This window comes from Notamacropus eugenii, chromosome 7, assembly GCF_028372415.1.
Source record: "Notamacropus eugenii isolate mMacEug1 chromosome 7, mMacEug1.pri_v2, whole genome shotgun sequence".
NCBI classification, from domain to species: domain Eukaryota; kingdom Metazoa; phylum Chordata; class Mammalia; order Diprotodontia; family Macropodidae; genus Notamacropus; species Notamacropus eugenii.
Genome location: NC_092878.1, coordinates 25,307 through 51,469, shown reverse-complemented (window position 1 = coordinate 51,469; position 26,163 = coordinate 25,307). Strand labels below are relative to the sequence as shown.

Sequence of the window (26,163 nt, the reverse complement as noted above, 5' to 3'; positions counted from 1 at the left end):
CCTGGAGGCCCCTGCATGAGCAGGAGATGGACTTAAAATAAACACATTGAGTCATGGAGTGTGTGGTCTTTGTCATCAATGACATTGGCATTGGAGGACAGGGCTGGGAGTCATGGAGGGTTCCTTGGAGAGGGGTGAAGGAGTGGAGGAATTACTCTGACTCAGTTCTCAGCCTCTGCCAGAGGCTGTCTCTTCTAAAGTACCTGGATGCCATTTTTCTTAAGAAAAGAAGGCTGTCTGGGAAGCTTTAGTTTTGGATTGAAAGTGGGAGAGGACATTCTAGGTGGGGACGACTGTGCATGACCATGGACTTGGGGAAGCCATCTTGGAATGGAGAGGGCATTAACCCAGCTGGAGGTAGGGGTCTCAATGCTTAATCTTAAGAGGAATCAGCTGTGTGAAGTAAGAGACTCCAAAAGGTAATGGGATTTCAGGTTTAAAAGTCAGGTTAGAGACAGCTTGGTAGTTGTGGTGGCACAGTAGTAGAAACTGAGGACATGCCCTGGAGAAATGAAAGCATTCCAAACCAAACATCCTTTCATTCTTGAGCTTCTGACTCCCTCCTTATCACAGAAGAGTTGGGGAACAGCAGGAGAATATTATGTCCAATACTATTCTTTGTGAGTCCTATTACTTGAACTTCCGGATCAAATCCCAGCTCCATGTCTTTCTCCCCTGAGGTCCTTCCTAGGAAACGGTGTCAAAGATCAGATGGCTAAGTCATTTGATCTCTCCCTATTTCACTGGAAAACTCTGATTCTGAAAGCTGTCTCTATCCTCTACCCTGGTCCACACTTAGGGAATTTGAATATGTAACACTGTCTGTAGTGTTAATAATGGGAAGAAACATTGAAATGGCTTCCATCTAGTAGAAATGCCTCCCATGTCCCTTGTAAGCCCCTGTGCCTAATATAGTACCATCCTGTTTGAACTTGGCTGGGCAAACTTTAGCAGAAGCTCAAAGTTTCTCCCTTTCTTTATCTCTCAATTTGTGTATTTTGGATCCTCTGTCTAGTTAAGACAACAAAGCAACCATTCCTTTAGATAAAGTAGACCCTTTAGAACAGGAAATTTTATATCTCTTGTTCTAGAGAAGTTGAGAGCATCTGAAATTATCTAGAGAGAACTTTGGTGGTTTCTATGAGGATCTCCTACTTCCCTGATTTTCTGGGTTGCAAGAAGTTGATAAGGGCTCCCCCAAATGCAAAATCTACTTCTTACTGGGAAGCCCCTGTCCAAGAATGTCGACCTAATCTCCTTAATCTCCTTTAATTCCTGACCCAGACTGATCTCTTTGGGGAGTTTGGTCACACTTCTGGAATTGAGAGACTTTCAACTGTTCTGATGCACTGGGGGATAGTACTTGTGTTGAGGGAGACCAAGCCAGACCATTATATATAATACTCTCTCCAGGGGCTGGGACAAAATGTTTAAGGATTGGTTCAACATAGTATCACACTTAACTTTCTAGGTCTTACAACAAGTAAACGTGTGAATGCAGGGTCTTTTTCCCACATTGACAAAAAATAGGTATTTGTATGGGGAAACAACACAAGAACAAGAGAGGCAGCCAATTCATGTGGTCAGGCCCAGGAGAATACATAGTTAACATATAGTTTCATGAACTACGAGGTCACACTTGGCTGAGGAATTTATTTTTGTCTTACAAATTTACCTGTTTAGGTAAAAAATTTGTCAGGTATAAGAGATATGTGGAGTGACTGTATGAGTTGATGCCATGAAGCAATGAGAATCAGCCCAACTATCTGTCTGTCTACCTGTCTATCTATCTACCTATCAATCTGTCTGTCTATGCATATATATCTATGTAATACATATCTACATATAATGTGATACAGATAGTCATAAGCATGTTTACTGTCCTATATATAGGGGTAGGGGGTTTGATCCATGAATGCCTGGACGTTCTGTTGCACTTCACTTTGTCCTTTTGTGCAAAACTATTTTTTCCCCTTAAAAATATCTTGTTTTCTTCCTCCAAAGCCATGTTTTTGCTACAATATGATTTGATCCACTGAATCTCTTTGTAGTAATTCCTGTTGCTCAACAATCACAGACTTGATTGTCCTGTGAAAGGACCGGAGCATAGAATCAAACTTTGTCATTTTGAACAATTAGAAAAGTAACTAGGTACAAACCAGAAATAGTTAAAATGACCCGTGGATAGATTCAGCTGTCCTGAAATAACGTAGATCCAAGCAATCAGAGTCTTGGGAGAAGAACAGGACAATGTAGATCACAAGCAATATCATTCTCTTTTCTTACGGTAGAAATTTGATACATATTTATTGAATTTATAAGAGGAGGCAGGCATCAAGTAGTGGAAAGCGAAGGCTATGTCATTTGGTACTTGTGAGACTTTGGCTAGTCACTTAATCTCTCTGGACCTCCGTTTATGTTTGTCAGGGTCTTCTGCCAGATGTTGTTCTGCTGGACTGAGTTCCCTGCTGGGCACATAATTTTTATTGAGCATAATGAGAGTGATTAGTCTTTACTCACTGCTGCTAAGCCCAGCATGTGTTTGTGCAACTTCTCTCTGCTTCCAAGGTGTTACTGTAGGGCTGTGTGTTCCTCATGAGAAGTGTTGACCTGAAAACTTGGTTAGAGAAAAGGCAACAGGCTAAATGCATACATTTTATGATTTAATTAATTAATCAATTCCCCATAAAGAAAACGGTTACATAGCGCTATGGAGCCAGGATCAGAACTGGCTGCCTTAGTACAGAAATTGACTGCCTTAAGTACATTTTGCCATGAGAAAGGAGTTCTCACACTGTAAACACATTGTAATTAGGTTTTGTGATCCCAGGCTATGGGCATCTTCCTTCCTTAGCATGCCTTTGTGATTCAAGGTAAGGAAAAGTCCCATCACCCAGATTGCAGACATCCTGTCCTCAACAGGCCTTTGAAATTGTTTATTCACAACCCAAGGTGTAGGCATCCTCTAAACAAAGGAGACTATTAGGTCCAGACTCTTCTTAATTCAAACTTTGGCCCTTATTAAAGTCTAAAATTTATATTAAATATTAACATTCCCTCCTTTTGGTCAAAGGCAAGCCGAAGGCTTCGCCTGTAGACCAACAAAGATATGAAAAACTAAATCTTCATGTAGGTCTTGGGAAAGTTGTCTCTGTCTGATGTCATCTTCTTCAGGCCCTTTCAGACTTGGAAGGCATGGTCCACACAGGAGCAGGGGCAATGGAGGTGACAGACGGATCCAAGAGTCTATACAGAAAACCTGACACGGTCTCCCAGAAAACATATGATTTGATAGTTGACATGAAACAACACAACATAGTTAACATGGCTAAAGGCACTTAGCAATAGTTTAGTTTCCCAGCCATGCAGGAGTAGGCTCAAAAAACACATTGAAGTTTTTTTTTTCAGTTCACAAGATTGCATTTTTACATTAAGTCAGGTACAATTAAACTTAGATGGCTCACAATAGGCTTGTTTTGAAAAAAAGATTTACATGTCATCAAGATAAACAAGAAAGCTTAAACATGAACCATACAAATCAGTGCTAACTAAACAATTACCAATGTTAACTAACATGAAGTTCCTTGTATCCCAGTAACCAATTCTTAAACAAAACTTTTTGAATCCCAGATTTCTCGTGTAGTTATCTGATACCTAGATATCTTTTCTTTGACAATAGGTTTTATTCTCAGGATAGTTCAAAAAGAGAATTCTGCCGTTCTGGTTCAAATCTAAAGTTCCCAGATACTTCTGACAGTATAAATTAGTACAATTACTTAAAATTTGTTCTCCATTTTTGAAATATCAGAAAATTTCAGTTTATCTTATTTGCTGTTTCTGTTTTTACCTAAATCTTCTACCTGCAATAAGAATCTTTTAAAATGTGAGAGTTCAACCATAAAATGAACTCATCTGCCCTTAAAATTATTGGACAGGTACTTTAACAGAGAAGAAATAATTTACCACTGTCTTATACAATCTTGTGCAAAAATCCAGATTTGAGATCTTATTATCAAAAGCATGATAAATTTTAGAAGCCAATCATATACTCCTGTATATAATTCTGAGGAATCAGTCTGATCCTGTTACTTTTCCTCAAAATTTGCTCTTATTACTTTGTCTAATCATTTCCTCGATATTATTTCTGTATTATATTTATTTTTATTTGGCCAGGAATGTAGGTTAAAATTGTAAGCTATTCATTCCTGCATCCCATTTTAGTAACTCAGAGATGCTCCAATTTCCATTTATTATTTGATAGACTTAGTTCTACTTACAGAACTTCTTAATTACAAAGATTTGCTATAAAAGAAAAAGAGAGAGACAATGTTAACAGAAGGAAAGGATTTCCTTAGTTCTGGTTGATGACAGGAATAAGCTGTTATCTGACATGTGAGGTCACCAGGTGCTGAAAGCAGGGCTTCGGAGTAATCAGGTGGGGAATTTCCTTTTTCAGAAAGGAAGTAGCACTTTTGGGAAATAGGTTAGGAAGATCCTACCTAGGCTGTGTCCAAGGTCATCTTCAAAACCTTTCCATGCATCCACCATTAGCCTGCAGCACATGTCAATTGGCTTTATGATAACTTAGACAAGTATTCCTGTAATCAGAGCTTCAAACAATAGTAAATTTCAGTCCCAGTCTTATATAGCAAATCAATATTGGCTGGAATCCCTCAGAGAAAATACTTCCTCACTCTTTAAACTATCTGAAACTGACACAAAAGTGTCCAGAACAACTATCTAGGAGCAAGAGGGGTTTAGATAACCCATATTTATTCCCAAATCTTATCTACCTTTCATAGTTTCAATCAGAACTTAATTTATCTTTCCAAATCTCTCAACCCTATTACCCAGATTATTCCATTTGCCTTTGCATTTTAACCATAAGACAAGATAGTTCCTAAGTTATTACTTTTTACTAGCATAACTGTACTGGAATCCTATTCCAGCTTAAACAAAGCAAAGAAGTTAATGACTAAACTTATAAATTGATGGGATTGTCTTTGTTTCACAAGTTGTTATTCTTCCCTAATTATACTCACTCTGGAAGAATGAGATACTTCAGGAATTAAATCTTTTGCATATAATAAATTCACACGCAAATCTTAACTTTGACTTAGGCCATAGAATGACTACATATTCAGATCAAAACAGCTTAATTTAACAGTATATTATTTTGAAGCTTTAGTAGGCCTTCTAAGAATCACACGTGATTTTTCAAAACATTTCTTCTAAAAGTATTTCCTTTCTTTAAAAACAGTTTCTTGGAGTTACAATGAACAATAAAGATTTACCAGGACACACACACACATAAGGGATTCCATTTTTTAAAACTTTACTCATGTAAAAGCCAATTATTACAAATTCTCTCTATCTATTACCACTTCTGTGCAAGTAATATTCGTTGTTTAGAATCTGCATTAACCAACCAAATTCCTTTACTAGGACTGATGATCTTACCCACAGGAATGGGAGGACTGTTCTGAATGAACAGAAGGAATTTAAATAAAGTTTTCACTCCATTGTGGGACTGTTCTGAATGGGCAGAGGGAATCTAAAGAAAGTTTTCACTCCATTCCCTCCTTTCCATACATAGGAATCACTTAACAATGTTAGGTTTCAACATTCAAACAGTAACCCCAAATAACTTAGTTAACAATCCTATAACTGCACAGAAGATAGCCAAATTGTTAAGCTTTAACTTTTTTTTTTAACAGACAAAAGGTGAAAATACCTGGTTTTCTAAATGACAATTACAAAACATTAAAAGACAAGGTTAGCAGGACTGAAAGTAACATAACTGGTGTTACACAATTTTCCCAACATCTTTTAGTTTCAACAAAATTCAAATTAAAAAATTGCTTTGTCTAACACTATTTCTAGATTACAGTGGTCACTCACTTTTCACAATCTAAGAGAAATTCAGAAATACAATCCTAGAAATACAGTTTTAACACAACAATAACTGCAGATGGCATAATTTGCATTTCCAGAAATTATTGATCTTATTACTTTTAGCAATTAAAACCACTTCAAAGATAACAATTACATTAGAAAGATAATAATGTTGTATGTATAGCAGTCATTACGTTAAGCATTTTACAATCATTTTATCATTTTGATCCCATAACAACAAGCACAATTATTTTTACAAATCAGAAAATGGGTCAAACAGATAAAATATTTTTTGCAACTACAACAAAGAAGTGAAGCTTACCAAGAGCAGAGAAACTGACGTCCCAGTGGTGATTTTTGTAGGCAGAGTTTAGAGAATGCTCACTACAGGCCTGATTCTTCCACGTTTCCCCCAACCTCCCACAGCAGAATTTACTGAGCCCCTAAGGCGATCTGTAGGTGCTGGGAGAGGATGGGCAGAATGTCTAGGACCTAGGTGGCATTCCCAAGCTGTACCTAGAAAGGTGGGCTACCCACAGTCTTAGGAGTCATTTCAAATGATCAGTTCCCGAAATATTTCTGATTACTTATAAGTTATAAACTTATAAGTTTAGTCATTAACTTCTTTGCTTTGTTTAAGCTGGAATAGGATTCCAGTACAGTTATGCTAGTAAAAAGTTACACAACACAATCTCAACTGTCATTTCTGTCCCTCTGGTCTTTCTGCCACACAGTGATGCTTCCACACAATGGAGGGGGCATTTAAGTAGAAGCTGGGAGAACTTTGAGAGGATTCTGGCATTAAGTGGAAGGCTGATTGGACAGTCTCTGTTTCACTGCTAATTTCAGATTCTGATTCCCAATCTTCCTTATGTTTAGGATAATGGAAACAAGAACAATTGAGTCTGACTAACCCATTTTCTTTTCCATGTGTCTGCACATTAGGGAACTCAGTGTGTGACATTTAAAGACATAAGGCACTTGGGTACCTGCTTGTTTTATGAGACAAAGATTAAAAGTTTTCTCTTCAGTAGGAACAATCTGACGCTAGATAAACCCTTAACAGAAGGCTTCTCATAATCACTATATTTATGAAATTTCTCAAATCTGAATTTTTAAATGTTCAATAAGCTTCCCTCTCTTGCTGAAGGCCTTCAGTTCATAACTTTTCAGCCAAGTCTGCGTTTCTGATGTTGTTTGTCCTTTGTTCTTGAAGAGGACCATGACATCAAGGAATGTGATGCCAGGACTTGCAAGTGAATTTGGATTTAAGTGAGGGAGGGCTGTGCAATGCCACCAGCTTCACCTTCCCCTCTGGAGTCATCTGGCTCCTGGCAAGGTATAGATCAGGATTACTTCAGATGGCCCCTGAGTAATATGTACACTCAGGCTAAAGAACATCCCAAATCCATTACTTATAAAGCCTTTCTCCATTAGGAATTCTCAAGTGAAGAAAAAGTTGTGAACTCTGGAGGAAAACATTCTCATCTTCATTACATTGATAAAGTTTCCTCTCAGGAAAAATTTATCCTCTCAGGATAAATCCTATTATAAGAAAGAGGTTCTGGTTGAAAGGCTCCAATATGAACTTGTTGATTTTCATTTAATTCTATGGTTTGGAGGAAGCTTTCCCAGATTGATGACATTTATGAGTTTCCTTTCTATTCAGTTTAGGAAGATGGGTTTCCCACATTCATTAGGCTCATTAGGTTTCTCTGCAGAATAAAGTTTATGATATTTGGTAAAGTCTGGTTTAGATGTAGAGATTATCTCTCTACAGCAAATTTTATGACCTTTCCTTGGTTCTGAAGATAAAATGAAGCTCCCTGGTCCTGCATTGTATTTGGGAAGATCCTTTTCTAGATATACTCTGTATTAAAGAAAAAGCTTTGGTTCCAAACTGACACTTTGAACAGATTTATCACCTGCACAGTCCATCACTTTACTAGGAGTTTTCCTTTGGGTGGCATTTCCTTGCTGAGAATTTTTGTTCTCCAAGCTCTGCTGCCTTTCTCACCTGGCATCACAGTCCCAGCCTTCTCTCCAGCTGGAGACACACAGACCATTCCTTTGGGAATCTGTCCTGGAAGAACTGCTTCACAGAAATGTGCAGTTTGGGAGGTGACTCCTTGTTTTCAGACCAAGTCTCCCAATCTGAAAAAAAGAAAGAAGATGGAAATGTCCCCAGTACCCACTTGCTGTACTCTTGGTCCTGCTTCTGTGACTCTTCCAGAATTATTGTTCAATTTTAAAGAAGGGAATGAATCAGCTTTGTTGGTACAGTCACTTCCAGTCTAAACAAGATTTCCCATTGACACTCATTACCATCTTGTGAGGGAGGATGGATAGCAATTGTAGTTTATAAGAGAAAACTGAGGCTCAGAACAAGTTCTGTGATTTGCTCAAAGATAACCAAATAAGTAATACGTGAAACACAACACAATCTCAACTGTCATTTCTGTCCCTCTGGTCTTTCTGCCACACAGTGATGTTTCCACACAATGGAGGGGGCATTTAAGTAGAAGCTGGGAGAACTTTGAGAGGATTCTGGCATTAAGTGGAAGGCTGATTGGACAGTCTCTGTTTCACTGCTAATTTCACATTCTGATTCCCAACCTTCCTTATGTTTAGGATAATGGAAACAAGAACAATTGAGTCTGACTAACCCATTTTCTTTTCCATGTGTCTGCACATTAGGGAACTCAGTGTGTGACACTTAAAGACATAAGGCACTTGAGTACCTGCTTGTTTTATGAGACAAAGATTAAAATTTAACTTAGCTCTAAAAGGCAGGATGTAAGGATGGAGACTGGGGTAAGTCAATATGCATTTTTAAGCATTTATTACCTGCCAGGCATTGTGCTAAGCACTAGGGATGCAAAAAAAGGCAAAAGATAGCTCCTGCCCTCCCGAAGCTCACAACTGAATAATGGGGGCTCCAACAAGCAAAGCACAAACTGAATAAACAAGATTCTGGTTAAGAAAGGGACGACACTAGAATGAACATGAGTTGGGGAAATGTTTCCTGTAGGAGACACAATCTTAGGGTTAGTTGGAAAGAAGCCAGGAGATGAAGATGGAGAGGACTCCAAGGATGGGAGACAGCCAGAGAAAATACCCGAAGCTAATAGATGGAAGGTTTTGTTTGTGGAACATTAAGGAGATCATTGTCACTGGATCTGAGATTGTGTGTGTGGAGAAGTATAAAAGTGTAAGAAGACTGAAAAGGTGTGTCTAGGGAGTAAGGTGGGAAGACCTTTACCAATCAAAAAAGAGGATTTCGGATCTGACCCTATCATTCCAACCTAATCTGTGTGAGGTACCACCTCTGAGCATCTTCTCCTCCCAGACTGATTCTTTTTTGGAAGGCAAACTAGGCCATTTTCTGACTCAATTCTACCCTAGCCTTTAATCACCAAATGGGCACTGCCTCAGACAAAGACCTGGAAAAGACTTTAGCTTAAAAAGACCAAGTTCTCCCACTGCCTCTCATGCCATTGCTTGTAGTCTTAACTTATGTCTTGCCCCTGTACTCTGAGGACTCTGGAAGAGTGAGGCTGATGACTTTGCACAGCTCTGTGTTACTTGAATCCCGTCACCCTCTTGATGTTAATGGTGGGGGAGGTAAAGAAAGGTGCAATGTACTGGAGCAGGAGAGGATGGGATTGAGTGAGGAGGGGAATGGAATAAAGGAAGAGATCATGGCGGAGGATGTTAGAGAGATGTGAGATTCACAGATGGGGAGAAGAGGTGGCTTGTGGTGAATGGCCTTGACTGCTAAGAGCATGGAGGGAGGCCTGAGGAAGAGTTGCTGGGGTGGGTGGTGTGGAGAATCAATTAGGCACAAGTAGGACTGCGCTGATGCAGTGTGGGTCGATCAACATTGATGAAGCACCTACTCTGTTCCAGGCACTATGCTAAGCTCTGGGGATACAAAAAGAGGCCAAAGACAATCCCTGCCCCTGAGGAGCTTCCCATCTAATGGCGGAGGCAACTTACAAACAAGTCCAGATAAAGTCAGCTGTGGACAGGATAATGGGGAATGATCAAGAGGGAGGGCACTGAAAGGAAGAGGAGCCCAATAGAACAGAGTGGGCCCAATCATAATGGCTGCACACCTTCCTGAAATCCCATTAGTAACACTTGAAGAACAGCAAAGGATTCAGATGAAGGGAGTCATCCAGGACTGTGGCTGGACCAGAAGGAAAGGGATTTGAGAGAAGAAGAAAGTGCTGAACTAGGTCAACAAGGGATCAGGATCAAGAAGGAATGAGAGGGGAGTCAGACCATTGACAATAGCTCTGGAAAGTCCAGGGGGCAGAGGTCAACAGTGAGGATGGAGAACAGGTTCAGGAGCAGTAAGGCCCAGGAAAAACTGGAAGGAGACATGATTTGGAATGACCTTGAAAGTCCTTGAATAAGCATGCACCAGACTTGTGAGGGTGAAATGAAGGGTGTGACCAACCCTAGAGATAGTGGAGGAGCTGAGGGAGGAACTGAGGAAGACTGGACCAGCATATGCACTGTCATTCTTGGAAAGAGGGCAGGAGCAGGCAGAGGAGGAGACCATGAGGCAGGCATGAAAGTCACTGAGAAAGAGGGGAGAATGCTGGGGGTGGCAGTGGGGGGAAGTATATAGCACTAAGATCTGGTTTGGGTGATAAGTTTGGCTCAAAAGAAGAAGGTACTGATGATGGGAGAGAGGGAGAAAGTGGGAAGGAGGGGAGAGAGAGAGGAGAGAGAGAAAGAGAGAGGCAGAGAGATAGACAGACAGGCAGACAGACAGAAGACTAGATTGTGAAAGTGTTAATGGAGATACAGAATACTGATTCATTTACCAGTGAGTGAGTCAGCAGTTATGAAAGAAAGTACATTATAAAGTAATAATTATCAAAGGTGATTGGTGTTGGTGAAAAAAATATGAATTAGAGAAATATATTAGAGCCCACACAAGGTAACACAGTGCATAGAGTGCTAGGTCTGGAGCCAGGAAGACCTGAGTTCAAATCTAGCCTCAGAGGCTTACTAGCTATGTGACCCTGGGCATGTCACTTCACCCTGTTTGCCTCAGTTTCCTCATCTATAAAATAAACTGCTCCAGTATCTCTGCCAGGAAAACCCTAAAATGGGGTCATGGAGAGTTAGACACAACTTGAAATGACTGGACGATGACTATGACAACAACAAAGAGAAGTAGTTGTTAAGACCACAAACTCCTAGGGCAGCAGCTTTGAATCAGGAGGAACTTCTGGGAAAATGAGAAAGCATCCCAGCAGAAAATAGGCTTTGGCCAGTAGCTTACAACACACAGCACAACAATTTGTAAAGTAATAAAACAATCTAAACATAAAAGTTCTCATCCTTTACAAAAAATAAGAGGAAAAGAGAAAGTCCTATCTTTTACAACTAATTAGGTACAGAGAAGAGATTACAAAAGATAGATGATTTTGAGTATATGAAATCTGAATTTGAAAATGGTGGCCTGAATAAAAACATAGCCAGACTTAAGGAAACTTATGGACTTTGCACCAAGTAACTCTGAAAGAAGTCCAATATTCAAAATCTACAGGGAATTCATTTTAGACTGAGTCGTTCCCCATGAGGTGAATGGTCAACGGTTTTAAACAAACTCTGATTAAGTGAAAACAAATGTTCCAAACCTCTACTATCAGAGATACAATGAGAACAAAACTAGGGCTTATTCCCTTCCCCTCACCAAGCTGGCAAGATAGTAGAAGGTGGATGGAAAGAGCCGAGGGAGGGCAAGGACATGTAGGATCCCTCTAGAAAACATTTCACATTAGGAAAGTGAGACAAGCTACTGCTGAGACCTTGGATCAGGCAAACCCATTGGTGGGCACAAGAGACAGATGAATCAAAGGGCTGGCCCCAGAATTACCTGCAGAGGCAGAAAGTTGCCTTCTGAATGGGGAGAATGGCAGACCAAATCTGGACACCAAACACCAAATATGATGGAGTCAGACAAACGCAGAAAGGCCGGCAGAAACAACAGCGAAGGGCGGGCTGAGGGGGCAGTGCACGGAAGGAGGCCCATGCCCAGGTGACTTTTCTGTTATGAAGGGGAGACCCTAAAAAAAGAAATGAGAGGTCCCAGGTGCTGTCCATCTGTCCATCACAATTCCTCCAGGAGGGGGCGCTGTAACAGGCTGTTTATTGGGAAGGGACTGTGACTTCAAGACAAAACATCAACCAAAAAGATGTAAAGGACGTCTCTTCTGGAAATACCTTTACTTGGGGTTTTTAAAAGAAAAAGGTAACTTGTATAATTCTAGGAAAACACACAGGGAAGAGATAAAAGGTAGTGAGGCAGGCTGAGGATGGGCTATCACAGAAAGGAGGGACAGAAAGAGCACAGGGTCTAGGGTCAACAGCCTCTCCAGAGGGCTGCCTGAGTGACCCTGGCCAAGTCACTACACTGCGGGGGCAGGAACAGATGACCCCTGAGGGTCCTAAGAGCCGCACTGACTTCTGAATGGGCCTCCATTTTCTTTCTCCTGGAGGTCTGGGTCCCAGGACTGAATCACAGACACAAGCACTGCCCCACCTGGGGGTCAGTCTGTCACTCACCTGCACAGCTGCTTGCTGGGACTTCCCTCCTCTCTGGCCTCCAAGGTGCCTCCTCTCGCTCCAGCTGGTGGATCACCTCGGGCTTGGACGTGGCCAGTCCGGTTCAAAGGGAAGGGGAGTCTTGAGATAAAGAGGGAGAAGCAGAAGCTTCCAAATGAGCTCAGATCCCCAAGAACACCCCCTAAAAAAGAAGAAAAAGAGCCAAGGATAAAGGAGAGATTCAGGGAAAATCAAGAGAAAGTCCAGGAAGTCCCTGCACTTGGCCCAGGACCACAAAAGGAGACAGCTCCAACAGGCCCTCCTTGGGCCTTTTCAGCTCTTCCTGGCCTGGCCCCTGGCTTCTGCCTTCATGGTCCTGGCTACATCCTGCATGGCCTCATCAGGCTGTCCACCTTGCCTTGACCCTCTGACTAAGAACAGTTCTGACCTTCCACCTACTGTGCATGGACCCTGTATCTTGCAACATCTCTTCCTCCCTGGCACAGCAGGTCTCTCACCAAGACTTGCTGAACTGTTCCCTGGGAAGAGGAAGCCCCTGTGTTCACCAGTCATGCCCAGGGTCCCTCCATTTGGCCCCCATCAGTTCCAGCTATTATCTACTCTCAAAATGTCCTTTTCACAGTCAGCCCTTTGCAATTTGACTTCTCTCTCCTGACTGTGCACCCAATTTTAACCCTAAATGCGGCCCTTCTCTGCCCTCATCCAAGATGATATATTCCCTAATGTCTATGACCCTGCTCTCCTCAACATCTGGATTTTCCATGACAGACATCTTTCCTCTGGACTGATTTCCACCCCTGCACCACTACATAATGCCTGGCTCTTCCCCAATGGAAGTCCTGTCGGCCTCTCAAACCCCACATGTCCACAATGAAACATGCTGCTGTCCCCCTCAGACCTTCCCTTCTCCTCAGACTCTCCTCTTGACAGGCTGATTCCTGCCACACCTTTTGGATTCTACCTGATCTCCACTCTCTCTGTAGTCACCACCCTGGGCCAGATGTTTGCCTCTCACCTGGCCCCTGGCCACAACTTCTGCCTGATGCATTCCTAATGCACTGCTCTGACTGTCTGGCTCCAGCTGCCCCCTCTCCATATAGAATGGACTCCTGGCAGAATCCTCAGGTCCATTCTCATCCTACACAAGGGCCAACACAGTGTCCTCAAAGGCGCCGATGCCTTTCCTCAGCCCCCCAGGGATTACTGGGATTGACTTAACTGTGATCATGCTGGTTCCCCCCCCTCATCTTCTGTTCTCCCCCCCCCCCCACCCAACAGAACATAAGCTCCTGGGGGCAGGGACTACTCCTTCTGTCTCTGTGCTCCTAGTACCTAGCACAGGCCCTGTCCCACATCCAAGAGAAAGAGGACTCCCTGGTCTCTGCAGGCAAACAGTCACCTCAAAGCTTTGTACCAAGGAAAGACCCACAGATCCCTCTGGGGGCTGGGGCTGGGGAAGCAGAGCCAGAGTCCCAGGGAAAGCTGTCCTCACCCAGGCACAGCAGGTTCTGGTAGGTCTTCAGCATCACACTATGATACAGATCCTTCTGAGAAGGGTCCAGGTAAGCCCACTGCTCCCATATGAAGACCACTGCCACATCTTGAAAGGTCACTGGCTCCTAAAACACCACATGCCTTTGTTTGTGCTTGTTTCAAATGGATGTGGGAGCATGTGGGGTGCAGTTCTTGGGGTTCTGGCCTCACTGAGATCCATCCAAATATCAATGCTTTGGCTGGTAATAAAGTCTGGATCACGTAATTAAAGCATTACCCTTCTGAGGGAAACAGCATGGGGAGGGAGGAAGCAGGTTGGACTGGAGGTCACAAGACCCGGGTTCAAATCTACTTACTGTGACATGGGGCATACCACCAGGCCTGCTGGGAGTGTTTCTTCACCTAGAAAATGAGGGGGACTGAGGGGATGGGACCTCATCCACTGGGGAACAGCTGAAGAGGTTGTGGTATATGATTGTGATGGAATATTATTGTGCTATAAGAAAAGATGAGCAGGAGGCTCTCAGAAAAACTGGGAGGCTTCGCATGAACCGATGCAAAGTGAAGTAAGGACGGCACACAGTAACAGCAAGGATGTAATGACGATGAGCTGGGAACGACCTAGAATGCTCCAAGACAAGTGCAGAGGACTCGTGATGAAGAATGTCCTCGGGCTCCAGAGAATGAACTGATGGACTCTGAGGCAGAGTGGGGCAGAATTTAAACCTTTTTTCTTGCTGATTTTAAAAATTTACAACACGGCTAAGAGGGAAATGTTCTGTATGACTTCGCATGCGTGATGGTATCACACTGTTTGATGGTTTTAAAATTTTTTTGATTTTAAAAAATAAAAAGTGCTTCAACCAGTGTGTTGGTACACAGCAGGTGCTTAATAGTGACTAATTTTAAAAAAGAGAATGGAGTCAGTTAAACTAAATGATCTTTAGGGTCTATTCTGACCCCGGAGTCCTGTGATACCCACATTGTGCTTCCCATTTTGCCAACCCTGACTCTCCCTTACAGCTATTTAATATCTCCATCATACAGATGGGAAAACTGAGTTTAGCAAAGCCTCACTGACAAGGAGCAGCTCACATCCAGTTCTTTGCTCTCTCTCCATGACTCCATCTTCCTTCTTGGGTCAAAGGCCAAGATCTCCCCTTTATTCTGACACTCCCTACACTGGCTTTTACCAAATCACATCCCACAGTAAGGAACATAATGTTACCATCAGTTATCATGCTCCAAAAAGAGGAGGTGGTCCCCAAGGCTCTTGTTTGCAGATGGCACTGAGGTTTAAGCCATCCACACTGGTCAAACAATCCAGAGGTCTGGTCCATTGACATGGCTGTCCTGCAGTCAGATCCAAAGCTCTCAATTCAACGCTGGCTCATCTTTTTAAATAGCGATACTCTTGTGGTGAGGCAGAGAGGGCTGTGAGACACCCAGCCCTGAAGGTGAACATCCCCATGGGGAGACAGAAGGGCATGGGATGGGCATGAGAAGAGGAGGAGGATGTCATCAGAGAGAAATGTGCGCTACAAACAGCAGGGGGGCCTGGTCACATGGCCAGAAGTGACGGACTGTCTGGGCACTCCCATGATGGGCTCTGCATTCCAACACAACGGAAGGAAGGCTTCAAGCACACTGGGTGCATCTTGTGGTAGTCAGCGTAGAAGCAATGTGGAGGTAATTCCAAATACTTCTACTAAGTAACCAAAGTCATGCCTTCCCATCTTCCTAACTGCTTAATTAGAGTAAACAGGCTCATTAAAATGGGTTTTCTGCAGCAGCTCCCACAGGGCAAATCCCTTTTTACCCAAAAACGTGAACTTCAAAACACATAGTTTGGTCTGAGGCCAGAAAAACGCTCAGAAATTAAGCCACTGCCCCTGACCAGGAGCCATGTTTACATTCCTGTGATAACAGATATTTATCCTGAGGCTTTGTGTTCCCAAAGCACCTTCACAGCATAACAACGACAACAGCTCATACACATTGGCCAGCTTTAAGCTTTACCTGTGGTGTCTAGTTCGATCCTTGCCACAACGTGGAGATGTGGGAATGTGACTTGTTCAGGGTCACATGGCCAATAAGGCACAAAGGCAGGATTCACACTCAGGTCCACAGCCCTTCCACTGTCTCTGCCCTCTGATCTGCCTAACAACCAGGCAGGGCAGACAGCGTAGGGAGGTAGAAGGTGACCAACAAGTAGTAAGTGAAGGAGCCAAGACAGCTCCAGACACCTCAGTCCTCTCGAAACCCAAACGTACCCTCCAAGGACCATGGCTGGATGGCCCCGGAATGTCACACTCGGCAGGCCCAGCCTCCAACACCCCAAAGGGGACCCTAGGCTCCCTTTGTCAGGTTTGCCGGATCTCTCACCTACTCCAGCTGACACAACACAGGCAAACACAAGATACAAATATTCAGCCTTTATTGATTCCTGATCTCTCCTCTCGGCTTGGAATAGAGAGGACCTGCAGGCCATAAGAAGCCCAGAGCCTGTTCTACCAAGAAATCTGAACCTCAGAGCTCAGTGACAAGAGGGTTCAGTTGGAGGAACAGGCCTTGAGTTCAAGTCTGGCATTCCGGACTTCCACACTGTGTGACCTTGGCTAAGTCCTGACCTCTCTAGACCCATTTCCTCACCTGTAAAATGAGGGAGATGGACTAGATGACCTGGGAGGTCCCTTCCAGGCGCAGACCTAGGTCCTAGGAATGAAATATCTACAGCTTCCTAACAAGGGGTAGGCCCAGCTCCAGTGGAAGCCCACCAGGGCTGGGGAACTCACTACCTGATAAAACCCACAGCACTTCCGGATGGCTCTAATTCTTGGAAGTCAACTCTGACACCAAACCCAAACAGAACCTGTCAGACCCTCCTCCACGAGATGCCTTACAAATACTCAGTAACAGTTATCATGGCCTCCCCGACTCTCAGCCTGTCCAGGAAAAGCACACCCGTCTCCTTTGATGCTCCTCCCATGACAAGAGCCCCAGGTCCTGCCCCTTCCACCTTCCTCCACTGGACAGCTACCAGGTGCTCTGCCTTATGCTAGGCCTGGGATCTCACTGGTTTAGGGACTGATCTCCTCCCTGGGTTCCCTCCCCTCCCAGCCTTTTCTCACCCACCCCCACCCAGCGCATCCAATGGGACAGGAAGGAGGCTCCTCTAAGTCCTTGTCCTCATCAGGCTCTGAGGCTATCCATCCCCTTCCCTCATTCTGCCCACCGGAGGAGCCCACCATCTGTCCAGGTCCTATGGGTCTTTCCCAACACCCCTTAAATCTTGTAGGTCATCACTGCACTAGGAGTCTCTCTGCTGCTGCCCTGGGTAACCCACACCTCTGGAGCCTCAGAATGAGGTGTGTGACCACAGTGTGCCTGAAAAGATGCATCTGAAAGCAACAAGAAGTCGCTGGTAATGATGTCTCTACGATGGGAAATTTAACACAAACTTCCCAAAAGAAATTCAGTTTCACGTAATTCCTTCTTTCTGTTTATTTGTTGTATTTTGTCATGTTTGCATTTATCAGTGATGAAGCTATAATAAGTAAATTTATCTTTAAAAAAGTTGGATTGTTTTTACCTTAATTAGGAAAAAATTAATTACTTTACAAAATATTTAGAAAAAGAAGGATCTTTGCTTCATCTCATCACAGTTACATATAACCTCCCAAATCCCCTCTGGCTCATTTCCTCCCTCTCAATTCCGGTACCAACAGTCAAGGTCTGTCTCTGAGAGCTCTGGTGAGGCACATGCTCAGGGGCTGCCCCCCCAGCCCCACATCCCAGACTCTAGTATCTTCTCCCCTTTAGGTGTGGAGGCCATTTGGGGAGACTTCCTGAGGCTCAGCACATCATCAGGGGTCCCCAGGGCTTCTGCAGGAGCCCATCAGCCTCAGAGAATCCCTCATGCAAGAAGTTAGCTTTCCTGTGGTTCACCTGGCATTAATGGTCACAGAGGAACAGGATTTCCTCTGAGGATGCACAGATAGACAAATGCACATAACCCAACCCTGGGCAGGATGCCCTTCTTACAGGTGGAGAGCCCTTAATACAGGGCTTACCTCTCCCAAGGCAACTTCATCTTTGGAACTGACAAACAACTACTTATCAATATCCTTCTGAAAAGGGTGCTCCCTCAATCCGAATGAGCACCAAGGACTTCTCCCTCCCTGGCCCTGGGCATCTCAGCTAGACTGGTCAATTCTGTGGGACTGTGACTCTGGCACTCCCAGATTCAGGCTTAACCAGGTGGGTGCATCAGTGGGGAGGACGTATCATTGTCCTCACCCTCTGACTAAGACTGGCAGAAATCTGTCCCAAGCTGCTCAGGCACCTCCCAGGCAATGCAGAGAACTAGATCCTCTCTACTTTTCCTCTCCCTTCCAGGCAGACATATATGCTTAAGCTCCCAAGCACAAGACCCACTCTGCAGACATTGAGCTCCTCCTCCTTTTCTCTCCCCTGCAGGACCTCAAAACAAGAAGCATCCTTCTAACTTAGGGCAGGCAGTGGAATCCTTATCTCCAACACTGAGGTCTGAACAGAGGCTGCACACTGGCCCAATCATCCTAAAGCACTTCTCAGTTTCAGGGCTCCCCAAAGAACTCCAAAGTTCTCCAATCTGACACATGCAAATGAGCACCTGTAACAGAATTTGGAAGCCCAGTCTGTCCTGGACAAGCTAATCTTGTCTACAACTACCTTTATAAGTATTCTTTTAAAAAAATAGAGTTCCAAATTCTCTCCCTTCCTTCAACCTCTCCCCCACCCATGGAAAAGGTGAAAGAAATAATTCCTACTCTAGTTAGTATTGATGTTCCTGATGGAGCCCCTGTGAGACCTGACAGCTTTTGGATGGAGAGATCTGCAAGTGCAGGAGCTGGGTGGCCCTGTTGGTCAACCAGGGTAAGCTCCTGCTTTGGCACAGACCCATCCTAGCTTTCCTAGTTAGTGTCTTGCTCTCTACACTCCAGACCACCTGGACCTCAGCTGTAACTTTCCAGCTGGAGCAGGTTGATGGATGGAGATCTCCCCCCCAATAGAATAGTGAATCTAGAGTATGTCCCCCCCACCCCAAGCTCCCTATGCCCCAAATGCTGGGAGTAATGACAAGTTGTACCCAGACTACTCCAGGATGTGCTCAGCTCAACCACAGGTCAAGTGACTTGCCTGATCAGAACAGTCAAGTCTTTCACAATGGATCATCATTACAATGTACTGTGTACAAAGTTCTCCTGGGTCTGCTCACTTCACCCTGCATCAGATCACACAAGTCCTCCTGGATTTTTCTGAAAGCATCCTGCTTGTCATTTCTTTTACAGCACCACAGTACGCCATCACAATCATATACCATAACTTTTTCAGCCACTCCTCAAATGATGAGAATCCCCTCAATTTCCAATTCTTTGCAACCCCAAAAAGAACTGCTACAAATATTTCTGTACAAATAGGTTCTTTTCCCTCTCTCTCTCTCTCTTTTAATTTCTTTGAGATATAGCAGAGGGTTAGGGTTCCTGCCAAATTGGTTGGATTGGTTTACAACTCCACCAACAATGCATTAGTGCGCCAGTTTTCCCTTATCCTCTCCAGCATTTATCACTTCTCAAAGGTGTGAGGTGGTACCTCAGAGTTGCTTTAATTTGTATTTCTCTGATCGATATCATTTAAAGCATTTTTTCATATGGTTATTAATAGCTGTGACATCTTCTGAAAAGTGCCTGTATTTTTATCACTAGGGAATGGCTCTTAATTTTTATAAATTTGGTTCAGTTCCTTATATATTTGAGAAATGAGACCTTTATCAGCAAAATTTTCTGTATAAAAAGGAGTTTTCTCCAGTTTTTTGCTTTCATTCTAATTATGGATGCATTGGCTCTGTTTGTGCACACAGTATTCTTCATAGACAAATCTCAGGTTTGTTTTAATCTTTGCTCTGTTCAATCATGGAAGTCACCACAGTCTGAAAGGGGGTCTCCCCACCTCCATAAGGAACAGGAACCTCCCACTCACCTGCTGGGCCCTGGCCATCAGCACAGGTGCCATTCCTTCATTTCCAAAGGTCACTCCTCTTGAGGAAGAACAGAGAGCTGGGAAGGAAGAACAGGGAAGGAAAAACAAACCATGAGAGGTGCTAATCTTATCTTTGGGGGTGAAAACAACCTAGGGAGCCACAGAAGGATTACTTTGGCAGCTAAACAGAAAACAGATGGGACAGAGCAGAGACCTAGAGCAGGAGGATTAATTAGGAGTCTATTCCAAGAGTCTAGGTGAGGTGATCAGGACCAAACTAGAGGGCTGATGCCCATAGGGATGGGAATAAGGAAACAAAAGAGACTTTGGACCCCCAAAATTGGAAGGGCTGGACAACTGGATCAGAAAGACAAGGGGGTAACATCCCTGCAGTCATTCAACTGCATGGGGAGGGGATGGGAAGAGAGCAGGAGACAGAAGGGGAGGGAGGAGACAGACAGGGCTTCTGGGCAAGACGGTTTCCTGAATGAAGGCAGATGACCCGGCTTCCCTACACCTTCTCTGGCCAAACTCTTAAGTTCAGACCAGAATGAAGAGGATTCCGGAAATCCATAGAGAAACGAGAACAAATGACTTCTTCCACCTAAGAACTGCACAAGAGGTCAGCTTGAGGGCAACAGGAAAGGGGGACATCAGCAAGCTAGTGACATGCAGGACAAGCAGCCTGTAGTCTCCCAGTGGGACCAGAAGGCCGGAGACACATGTCACCTGAAGGAAAGCTCTGATTCTGGAGTCAGGAAGAGCAGAGGGTGCCCCCAAAGAAGGCCCACAATGGTGATAAATATGGGGGGAGGGAGTGTCTGGGAAGCCTTAGACTAAGACACCCTGGGTATTTGAGTTCCCTAGAATCCTGTCCTAAGATGTCATAGGGGAACCTTAAAATCCAGTAATGTGAATTTTAAAGCTCCAGAGGGGTTACATCCTGGGAGGAGGTAAGTACAGGAGCCCAAGTGATGCAGACTGAGACCAGACAGACCTAAAAGCTCATCCAAAGGCAAAGCAAGTGTTGGAGCCTGATCGGAAACAAAGTTGCAATTCAGGAAGGAAGACCAGAGTAAACCAAAGGGGAGCCAGACAGGATCAGAAACCGCTGCCCATCTGCAGATTCTCCAGAGGCTGGGAGAGCCCACCTTGCACAGATGGCCAGCCTCAAGGGCAGGGAATGGCTTTCCTTAAGGTCTACACGAACACCTGGGAGAAACGAGAGAAGAGAAGGCGGCGAGCCCAGCCCAAGCAAGGCTGAGAGACCAAAGAGACCGGGCCTGTGGGACAGCGAGACACTGGGACAACGTCCAAGGACAGACGCGGAAGGAAAAGGGGTCCGGACCTCGAGCCACGAGAGGCAGGGGGTGAAGCCCTCTCCTGAGGGTCTCGGCCCCCCAAAAGCGGACAGGCTGCTCCAGGGGCGCAAACCGAGGCTTGCAGCCAGAGACCTCCCTCTACGAAGGGGAGCCCCAGGAGGGTTGCGCGGTCCTTGGGGAGCCCACGGATGGGGGCAAGGGCACCAAGCCTTAAAGGGGTGGGTGGAGATTCCCAGCCCTTTGGGGGAGGGGGCGTCCCAGGGTGGGAAGGGACCTCCTCGACGCCCGCCAAGGGGGCAGACACGACGCCAACAGGAGAAAGCAGGGACAGGGGTGGGGGTGGGGGGGTTGGGGGTCTACATGGGCTCAGCTGATTGGCTACAAAGGTTCTAAATGGGGGGGGGGGTGCAGAACTTTACTGGCATCGCAGGCAACCTCCCCGCCTCTGCCCGGGGGGTTCGAAGAGAAGACCCTCGGCCGCTAATTACCCACATAATTAAAGGGGGTGGGGGTCGCAAGGTAAAGCAGGCCAGGCTCGGGGCAGGGTCGTGGGTTCCAGAGGCGACTCCTTCCCGGGGATGCTGGACCCAGGCCGGACCAGAAGCGGGGAGAGGGGAGGGGCGGAAAAAGTCCGCTAGGAGGAAGCTGAAGTCACGCGACAATAACCGAGGCATCTGGCGCGGTTTCCATGACAGCCCAGGGAGGGGCGGATGTGGCTGCCGGGTGCGCACTGCTTCCTGGGAAACGTAGTTTGTAGGCTTGACTGGGCTGTGCGCATGCGCCCGGCCCTTTTAGGTGCCTGGTCCTCCCCCTGCCTCCTCCCTTGGGAGCCCTTCTCCTCTCACTCTCCCTCCCTTAGCCGTGCAGGCCTGGGAGGGGGGGGCTCCATCAGGGAACGGAGGCGGGAGACAGTGTCCCCCTCAAAGAACCAGCCCCTAGGGCCGGCCATAGGCGGCGTGTGAAGGGCTTTGAACGCCCAGCACAGAGCACTGGGAGGAGGCCCTGGAGTAGGGGACGCGTGTGATGACGTCACTGCCTTGTGACCGCGGTGGGGGAGGGGGAGGGTTAGACCAGGAAACCGCCCCCCCTTCAGAACTAGAAGATGGGCTGGCGGGGAAGGAAAGGCCGAGGGCGGCCCAGAGCCGAAGGACAGCCTCCGCGCTCAGCCGCTCTCTGGTCATCTCCGCGCCCATCCCTGTGTGCCCGGCACGTGTTTGTGAGCCGGCCTTAGGCGAAGGAGAGCGTGAGCCTGGGCACCGCGTGGTCTGGGACCCGGTGTTGGGGCTGGGGGGTTGGGAAGGAAGAGACCCTGCCGGTGGTGTAGACACGCTTCCCCAGAGTGTGTGTGGGGGGGGGTTGCCGTTGTCCCAGTGCTGAGGAGAGGTCTTCGGTGGGAAGGGGGGGGGGGGGGGGTCCTTGCCTCCTTCCCCAGGACTCTGACCCCTCTTCCTGGAGGACGGGTTGGGGGAGAGGGGGCCAAGCCTGGCCTTGGTTGGCATCCTCCTCCCCAGGGGGCAGTCGGGAGATAGAGGCCTTTGGGTGAGAGTATGTGGAGACTGGCTGCAGCTGCCCCTCCTTAAAGGCCAGATTTGGAGGAGAGCGAGCATGGAGGCAGCTGCTGGGGGCACCATGTGGGTGGGCGGCAGGGGGCAGCCACAGGGCAGCAGTGGAGAGAAAGAAGGGTAGTGGGCTTGCAGGACAATGACGTTTTTGTAGACAGCAGGAAATGAGCCTGGAGAGACTGAAAATAAGTGGTGGGGGGCAGAGAGGGCAGTCTGCTGAGGCCATGGGCAAGAGCCAGGCCACCTCATCTCGGGCAAGGAAGAGGGGCAGAAGGCACCGAGAGATGCAAGGTGATGGAGAGGGGAGATGAAGGAGCTCATAGTCAGTGACCTTCATCTTTCTTTAAAAAACTTTTTTTTAACATTCATTAAAGTGAATTTTAGACATGCTGATTAGCAGTCATCCAGCATTCCCCGCTGCCCTCCACTATGATCAATTTGCCATCAATATGACTTCTTAGGTTTCACAAATTATGTTTCTTATAATTTCTGTGGAAACAAAATGTGATCATCCTTGACAATCTGTGCAGATAAAAGATTAAGAAAGGGTGGTCCTGACTGTCAGGAACCTGGTCAATGAATATTTATTCAGCTTTACTAGGTGCCAGGCACTATGTTAAACACTGAAGATAGGAATGCAGAGAAGGAAGGTGGACCCTGCTCTCTAATGGGGGAGGCTGAAAAGTGGGGGTGGGGTGGGAAGAAGGCACCCTGCATGGAGGAACTCAGGATGCAAGGGTCCAAAAGCAGTCAGCCTGCCCATGAGCAACTGATATTTTTCTAATTGTTTAGATCTGACTTTATTTGTGTGAGAAGTCCCTGGGTTTGTTTTGGCCGGTAGACTCCCTGATATTGTATAGTGTCTACAGTGCCTTTAAATGGGATTTCTCCTTCTGTCTCTTGCTGTTGGACTTGCAGATGATTTATGTGGGTTTATTTTGTATCCTACGGCTTTTCTAAAGTTGTTTATTATTTCAAGTAGTTTTTTACTTGATTCTCTAAGTATATCATCATATCATCTGCAAAGAGTGATAACTTAGTTTCTTCTCTGCCTATTCTAATTCCTTCAATTTCTTTTTCTCCTCTTATTGTTAAATCTGACAGTTCTAGCCCCATACTGAACAACATTGGTGATAATGGACATCCTTGTTTCACCCCAGATCTTATTGGAAATGCAGCTAGCTTATCCCCATTACATGTAATTTTGTAATACATGATGATTTTAGATAGATGTTACTTGTTATTTTTAGGAAGGGTCCATTTATTCCTGTGCTCTCCAGTGCTTTCAATAGGAATGGCTGTTGTATTTTGTCAAAAGCTTTTTTTGCATCTATTGAGATTATCATATGGTTTCTGTTAGTCTTGTTGATATGATCATGTATGCTGATAGTTTCCCCAATATTGTACCAGCTCTGCATTCCTGTTATGAGTCCTACCTGATCAAAATGTATTATTCACATGATAAGTTGCTGTAATCTTTTTGCTAATATGTCATTTAAAATATTTGCATCTGTATTCATTAGGGAAGTTGGTCTGTTATTTTCTTTCTCTGTTTTGGCTCTCCCTGGTTTAGATATCATTTCTCTTATAATAAACCAATTTTGTGATTGCCTATTGATACCTCAGACTGAGGAGGCCTGGTCCTGATTTGTTGTACATTTGACATGCACAGCTTAATAAATCAACATGCTTTGTTTCCTCAGTCATTTTAATCTGCCCTGCTCCACATTTGATCCTCACAACAATCCATGAAGGCAGGTGCCATTATTATTCCCATTTTGAAGTTGAGAAAATGGAGGCAGACAAAAGTTAACTAACTTGCCCTGGGTCACACAGCTAACAAGTGTTTCTGGTCACATTTGAACTTGTCTTTGCAACTCCAGGCTCAGTGTTGTATATACTGGGCTACTGTGATGGTAATGTAAATGGGAAAATCTTAATTTAGAGTTAGGGTTAGCCTAAGTTACACATGGTGGGAGGAGCTTGCTGAATGGGTGGACCAGGAAGGGTGGAGAAGAGCTGGGAGGAAATTGGTCAGACTAGTCGGAGCTGGGAAGGGCAAGGGCAGGTAGGCAAAGCTTAGACTCCTGAGTGTGTGTTTGTGGGAAGGTTCCAGCAGGGGGCAGAGAGGCTTGGGAATGACTTTGCCCCCTGTGGTGATAAACTCTATTGACTTCTTGGTCACTATGACTGATTTTGCTTTCTCATTTTGGGATTTGACTTTTTGGTATCTAAATAAGTTTTCTTCTGCCTTCTATATAGAAAGTCTGTTATACTTGGCAATTGAGAACTATGGCAGCATATTCATAGTCACCACCAGTGCTATGTGCCTTGGCGATACAGCCACCCAGCTTCATCATTGCCATTGACCTCTAAGTCATTCACTATAAATACTTGTTCCTATGTGCAAATCTATCGAGTAATGAGCTGTATGGTGTTACATTTGACAAGTAAGTTAAGCTGAAAGACAATGGTCTAAGCATGATCACTTTATTAGTTAGACTAGCAATAACCAATAAATTGGGTCAATGGCTTCTCTCAGTGACCAAGGGAGAACTCACCAGCCATGATAGAGTTTTGGGGAATACAGAGTTGGGTAAATGGGGAAACTGATATAATTGTTACAGTGTAGACAGCATTGGGGTAGGGACAATTGGGCTGACATGGGAGCCTAGTGACCATTAAGGAGCATTAATTATTCTGTGGGACCCAGTAGCGCCTTGCACGTCTTGGTAGCAGACCTGAGTGAGCAGACTCCCTGGCACCTAGAAGGGTTTGTTGGGGATGTAGGAATTTGGCAAGGAAGGACACTATCTTTTGGGGATTCTAACAAGTGAACTTATAACTAACTCAGAGGAAAAGCTGACTCAGGGATGGAAAAATGTGGACTAAGCAATTATACAAAATGAAGCATCAGTGCAGAACAGGGTTAATTTAGAATTGAATCAATTGTTGAAGGATGCAGAATGATCTAAATTTTCTCAGTGGCCAAAAATCTATAGTTCTTACTTATCTTTGTATCATGGATCTCTTTGGCAGTCTGGGGGAGCCTCAGGACCCTCACTAAAAATGATGTTTTTAAGTACATGAAATAAACAGCATCATCCTGGAAACCAATTGTATGGAAATGCAATCATACAAATATTTCTACAAAAAGTTCCTGGATGCCAGGAAAAGATCTCCTCACTTAGACTGTCTAAATGAACGTCAGATGGTCCTGATACTGTCAGCGTCCTTAGGAGTCTGAGAGCGGCATTCTTTCTTCTCTTCTAAGCCTTGGC

At 45.0% G+C, this 26,163-nt stretch overlaps 1 protein-coding gene across 16 annotated transcripts; it reads right to left on the bottom strand.

Annotated features, from left to right (window-relative positions):
* Positions 1-2,172: 2,172 nt before the first annotated feature.
* LOC140514374 (zinc finger protein 554-like) lies at positions 2,173-22,306 on the bottom strand. 16 transcript variants are annotated; one of them, XR_011970581.1, is made up of 6 exons: positions 21,740-22,306; positions 20,996-21,210; positions 19,999-20,075; positions 12,484-12,664; positions 7,913-8,049; positions 2,173-2,468 (listed from the first exon to the last, which is right to left on the bottom strand). XR_011970581.1 is itself a non-coding variant. In XM_072624618.1 (6 exons), exons 3-6 carry the CDS (start codon positions 20,029-20,031, stop codon positions 8,031-8,033), a joined length of 360 nt encoding a protein of 119 aa, XP_072480719.1. In that variant the 5' UTR covers positions 20,032-20,075; positions 20,996-21,210; positions 21,740-22,306; the 3' UTR covers positions 2,651-8,030. The 16 variants fall into 16 exon arrangements, 8 of the variants coding, with proteins under 8 accessions (XP_072480719.1, XP_072480722.1, XP_072480718.1 ...); XR_011970580.1 differs by having other exon boundaries at positions 2,177-2,465; XR_011970582.1 differs by lacking the exon at positions 2,173-2,468 and adding an exon at positions 2,475-2,617.
* Between the last annotated feature and the right edge of the window lie 3,857 nt (positions 22,307-26,163).

Bases quoted from the DNA above. Each gene is read 5' to 3' on its own strand.
- LOC140514374 (XM_072624617.1), bottom strand. From the start codon at position 22,098: ATGCGCACAGCCCAGTCAAGCCTACAAACTACGTTTCCCAGGAAGCAG. The intron at 20,076-21,986 runs GTTATTGTCGCG...CTTCCTTCCCAG, and splicing joins AAACCGCGCCAGATGCCTCG to CTCTCTGTTCTTCCTCAAGA. The intron at 14,103-19,998 runs GTGAGTGGGAGG...GTGGTGTTTTAG, and splicing joins TGATGGCCAGGGCCCAGCAG to GAGCCAGTGACCTTTCAAGA.